Below are 5,752 nucleotides of genomic sequence, written 5' to 3' on the forward strand. Positions count from 1 at the left end.
AAAATCTGATTTAAATTTTTTTTAATTGATTTTTTAAATTTGTATTAGAAAAAATTTTAAAATCACCAACCCTGTTTCCTCATAATCTTCCATTTTTATTCTTTTCCTCTTGCCTACTTTTAAAATTTGATTCTAATATTTTCAAAATTTGCCGTTCCTACCATAATGTTGTTCAGAAGGACAGATGAATATTTAAGATTTATAACTCAGTTATAGATAATTGTGTGATCACATTCATTTTCAGAAGTAGAAAGGGGGAGGTAGGCTTTCTGACTACAGAAGTCTCCGCCTAAACGCATGATGTTCGGGAGGGCTCCTTAGCGTGTGTTTATACGGAGCGTGCGTTTACATGAACCTTTGCAAAGGGAGGAAGGGACACAGTCATCTCAATTCGTTATTACTCTAGTGATCTCCCTTGTGGGGAGGGTGTCATTTTGGCAGATAATGTGACGACACGTGACTGTTTTGTGAAGGAATTCCCCGACTGCCTAAGTAATGAATGCACTATAAAATGTCGGGAACAGAGCCTAAGAGGAAACTGTTGGTGATAGTCATAGAGACGACGGCCCAGCCACGTGGCTTTCCAAGTTAACACCCCCAACCGTAAATTCATGGACGACATTTGAATCATAGATCTTTACATTCAGAGAAACATTTCTCTTGTGATTCGTTGAAAAAGTACGTCTTAAAGTTCTTCGAGGGCAGCTGATTATGCTTACTTGGCTAGATATAATCTTTAACTTTAATCCTATAGTATAGAGGCCTGTCAAGTGTTTACGGCATTTATGCGTGTCGCGCATCAGGCCTAAGTGTAACGTCTAATTAAACATTATATGCAGTCACTCAAACACCAGTCAGAAACCTTCTCTCAAAATACATTTCCAGTGACCAATCCAAAGACATTTCATTCCCCCAACCCCCCAACTTTTCACCGACCAGTCCTAGACCTATGTGTCAGTGGAAAGTTGGGTGTGAAAACGCTGTCCATCATTCTCTTTGTTCGGCGTGAGGGGCACGCTCACCAGATATCCGGTTTTCTAGGCTTGTGTTATGCAGGCTGTATAGGTTGTAGTGAAAATTTAACCCTGTCAAGCTTTAACTTAACATGTCGGCGTGTTTCGCAGATCGGAGCGTGCGTTTAGAGGGGGTGACCGTGCGTTTGTACGTCTAAATCATATAGTAAAAAACCTGTCAGATGACTAAAGCGTGCGTTTGAGCGGAGCATGCTTTTGTATGGCGTGCGTTTAGGCGGAGACTACTGTATAACTTTTTTCCTGTTCATGATATCCAAGTGCCTGTATAATTTTGTTTAGAATATCAAAATATAAAATTGGAAAAAAAATTTGGTTGGAAATTCTTTTTAAAATCCTTTTCAGTTTTATGAAGCTGATTATTTTCAATATCCGGCACATTTTGTACCTATTTCCTTCTTAAAAGCCTTATTATCTTATACTTTTCAACAATTGCTTCTGTTTCCATTTTTTTTAATTTGCTTTCTTGGGTTTGAAGGATATTTTCTTCCATAGTTTCTTTCATTGAATCTTCCATCAAAATTTGTTCCCATAATTTTTCAGATTTAGTTATGTTTTGAATTTATGTTTGAATTTTTTTACTTACATCAATAAAGAAACTTTTCTTTTGATTCTTGATTTGTATTTTTAAAATCTATTTGAAATTTGGGTCAGTTCTTGGACTCGTTAAGTTGGGGGTTTTTTCAATCTGGATCTTACACATAACTGGTACAAAGTTAACATCACAATCTGCTCCTAGTAATGTCTTGATGACTTTAAGCCATTTCTGTCCAAAAACCAAATATTCAGTCTTTCACATAACAAGGAACACAAGACTTAAAAGGAACAAAAAGCAAGACTCGATTCTTACCTGAAAATACTATTGTGATGAGCAGTAATCTTGGCATTGGGATTGAATTTCAGTGCACTCTCTTTTGCAACCTGAAAACAAGGAACATAGTTGCAGTTATGGATAATTCAATTGTGACATATTCAGAGCAAGTATTTTTGTATATATAGCTGTTACCATTTTTCTTGCTGAACAATCACATCAGAATTTCATCTGTTCGTTTGTTTTTGTAAGTGTTTTACAGTGCTCGCAACTGCATAAGGTCATATGAGCATGCGGGACACATATTAAAATTTTTCTGAGGGTAGGAAATTTTGAATTTTGCCAGGGTGGCAGCCGAAGCCTACTTTTATCGATTATTCCATCTGTCTGAAATAAAAAATATAACACTTGTTTTGCACAAGAATCATCAAAAAAACACACTTATGTCAAAAAGAGAAAACAAACAATATAAATAAGAAAACAAACTTCTACAGACTCAGATGTCTATGCAACCACATAAATACAGTCAAACCTGCACTGATGGCCATCTCTATAAGGCGGCCCCCTGTACAAACGGCCACTTTCCAGTTCCCCCCTTGCATTTTTTCTCTATAAATTTAATTATGTAAAACGGGCACCTGTCCAACGCGGCCGCGGCCACCATATTTTAACACACAACCCCTATCACACTAAGCAATAACACCTGTCTTAGACGGCCACCTTAGTGACTCCATTACGTTTTGTCATACATTGTGCACTGGTCCCTGGCGTTGTGGGCGAGCCGTCATAATTCAATCACCTGTCGTTGTTGTTAGGTAGTCCCTCCAACCGATCATGTTGCATGGGCCCCCTCCCACTGTTGACCAATAGCTACCAATTTTCAGCTACCGGTGAGGTAAGCTTGTGATCCCTCACAACCCATAAGCCCCGCCCAGAACTCATACACAAATTGTAAGTGAGATGAGTGGTCACTGTTTACCCAGTTTGTAACAATGGACGTTGAAGTGAACTTGCGACAGAAGTGTCGCTCGTTTTCCGAGTGGTGGCGACCTATGTGTTTGTTATAACATGGCACTCGATCTTCCTCGTCTGATATATTTCGTTTTATTTTCACCCTTGTGCAAAATCAGTAACAAAATAAAAATTACAAACAAAAGTCAAACCAACAACAACACAATAAAAACAACCACAATGCGGCTACTTTCAATTGGGACCTCAGATGGGAATTGTTGGTTTTCTTCATCTTGATCAGTCCTGCCTAAGATGGCCACCTGTCTTATACGGCCACTTTTCTCCTTGACAATGGGTGGCCGTCTTACACAGGTTTGACTGCATATAAATTTGATTAGAAGAAGATGCTGCTTGACAGACAAAACCAGACAATGCTTACAAGCTTCAGGTTAGATCATAGACAGGAAGGACATATATTTGACACTAGTAAGACAAAGGGGGGATGGAAACTTATTTGCTGAAAAGATATCTTTTAGCATTAGATTGAAATCTTCATGACCTTAAATTTTCCCTAAAGTGTACAATTCCATACTTAATACGGAGTAATGGTGCCACATTGTGTTATGTAAATGCGCTAAAACAATATTGAATGATTGAAAGTTTCCATGAGTCCAGTTCATACAAAGGCTATTCAAAAAGTAATATGAACATGAAATGGTCCACCTAAAGCCTTTAAAACAGCTTTTTAGCCTGTAAATGGGAGGCAAAAGGCAGCACATACCAAACAAGACTGCCAAAGTACCAGTTGCACAACAGAATGAATGTATCCACCATGAATTGTCCAACATGGTTACCCTCACAGAGGTATGGTCATAGTAGTAGTGCATGGAGTCACAATTTTTACATGCCAATCTATTTTGTTGCTGTGAAGGGTGAAAATGTAATGAGTAAAAAATAAGTGTACTGTGTTCATGGACTGTGGATCTGGAAGACAAACCAGAAAAAAGGCTTCCTGTAAAAGAGGAGGCGGCTGAAAGTAAGAGAATGCCATTGCTCTTGACATTCTTAAATCTATTATTCCTGAAATTGTAAAAGAGTTGGCTCAATGGACACCATAGCTGTTGAACGAAAGAGACCTGAACATTTTACCATCATTCTCTAAAACAATGTTACACCTGACTCAGCCAATCTGATAAAAGATTTTAACCCATAATAGAAGCATGGGCAGAAGGCATCACCACATCGTCCACATGACATAGTCCTCCTGTCCTTTGTCTGCCAAACTTTCATCTTTTCAAAGCTCCTAAAGCAGTATTTTGCAGGAAAGAAGCCATCAGAAGATGATGATCTTTTCATGAAGGCATTCTTTAACCCCATTTTTTTTTTCAACAAGAGGATTTTGTCCATTCCGCTGTTGTGAAATACACATTGATGTTACTAACGGATAATTTTTATAAATATTTTTATATAAATGAGCTTTGCGAATAGGTAGGTACCTACAATGTAGCACAGTGAGTTGATGATAAAGTTCTTAATATTTCGTTTTTACTTGAATTTTTCCATTCATGAATATCTTCTACAAAAACATGTATCTACAAACCTACAGATGGCATATGCTAATCTGTATAACTGGCATTTACATAAAATCAAGTCAAATTCTTTTGGACATAACTATGATGACACGTTTTTTAAAATTAAACATACAGCATTTGTGTCATCATAGTTATGTCCGAAAAAAATAAAACACTTTCCGTTTCCATATCTTAATTTCTTTCATGAAAATTTGGGCAAACAACCATTCAGAAGATTCAATTTGACTCATGCTGCATGCTAATGATGAAAAAATGCCACTTTATTCATATTTTACTACGAATCTCTGCAAAATATCAAATATCTTTCGAACACAACCATGATGACACAAAATGAAAAATACCCTGAAAAGTGGGGGGTGGGGGGTGGAGGTGCTGACGAAACTTTCTACAGTGCCCACTGGATATTAAAAGTAGCCTCTTCTGTAGCATGTCATGACCTTAACAGGACCACAGTCACAGAAATGGAGGTACAAAAAAGTGGGATGACATGGAGTGACATCAAGCAACTAGCCCAGGATAGGGAAAGGTGGAAAGTGTTTGTTCGTGGACTATATCCTGACCCAGGGTGAGAAAGGCAATGATGATGATAGGATAATGTATAATTGGTCATTCTTAAGGACAAGCAGGCTAACCCAGATTTTGGAGGCTTCATGAAATCTTGACCTAAACCAAAAGTGGGCATTGCCCTACCTATTGGAGAAGTTTGGTTTCATTAGTGTGTATATTTGTTTGGTTATAGAGAAAGCTCTCCTTGTCTTTTAAAGAAACTGAACAAGGGGCAAAAACTTTACCTTCGATTTTCTCAAAACAGCATTTTTCAGGATAGCCCCCTTGTGCTTAAAAACAGAAGGAAACTGTGACGATTAAGTGTATGTAATGGTAATGTCAGCCAAACCTGCAGAGATGACTGAAGAAAGGTTATATTTTTGGCACTCAGCTCAGAAGACATACAAAAACCTATTTTTGTCAATTATAATAATTGGTTATAATTTCTACCAGGATCAACCTACCACTGCCTTAGATTTGCCCACATGTTCCTTCCGGAAAAGAAATTGGCGATTCAAGTTGCTGACATCAATAGTATCTAGGTCAATCTGAAAACAAAAATGTACACAGTATTTTTAATAGAATACAAAACCTGACATGATCTTGTACTTTTTCAGCTTATTGCAATCTCTCTTTTGATGTGCACATGCCGATATGGAGAGATATAGCCTATCAAACCTAATTGCAAAACATCAAATCATGGTCAAATTCAGGGGGGCATGCCTCTCTGAAACCCTCCATATTTATTTTTAGGTAAAGGGCTAGTAAAACAAGTGAAATTTTACTGCTCATTTTGTAGGCTAGATCAACTGATAAAACAT

General features: G+C 37.6%; 1 protein-coding gene across 1 annotated transcript in view; it reads right to left on the reverse strand.

Moving 5' to 3' along the window:
• LOC101854341 (SUMO-activating enzyme subunit 2) overlaps positions 1 to 5,479 on the reverse strand; it is a gene marked incomplete at its 5' end in the record, with an annotated part of 30,878 nt that extends 25,399 nt beyond the window's left edge. Inside the window, 2 exon segments of the mRNA XM_013084576.2 lie at positions 1,882 to 1,952; positions 5,396 to 5,479. Coding sequence (XP_012940030.1) covers positions 1,882 to 1,952; positions 5,396 to 5,479 — 155 coding nt within the window.
• Between the last annotated feature and the right edge of the window lie 273 nt (positions 5,480 to 5,752).

Source organism: Aplysia californica, unplaced genomic scaffold (genome assembly GCF_000002075.1).
Source record: "Aplysia californica isolate F4 #8 unplaced genomic scaffold, AplCal3.0 scaffold00303, whole genome shotgun sequence".
NCBI lineage: Eukaryota > Metazoa > Mollusca > Gastropoda > Aplysiida > Aplysiidae > Aplysia > Aplysia californica.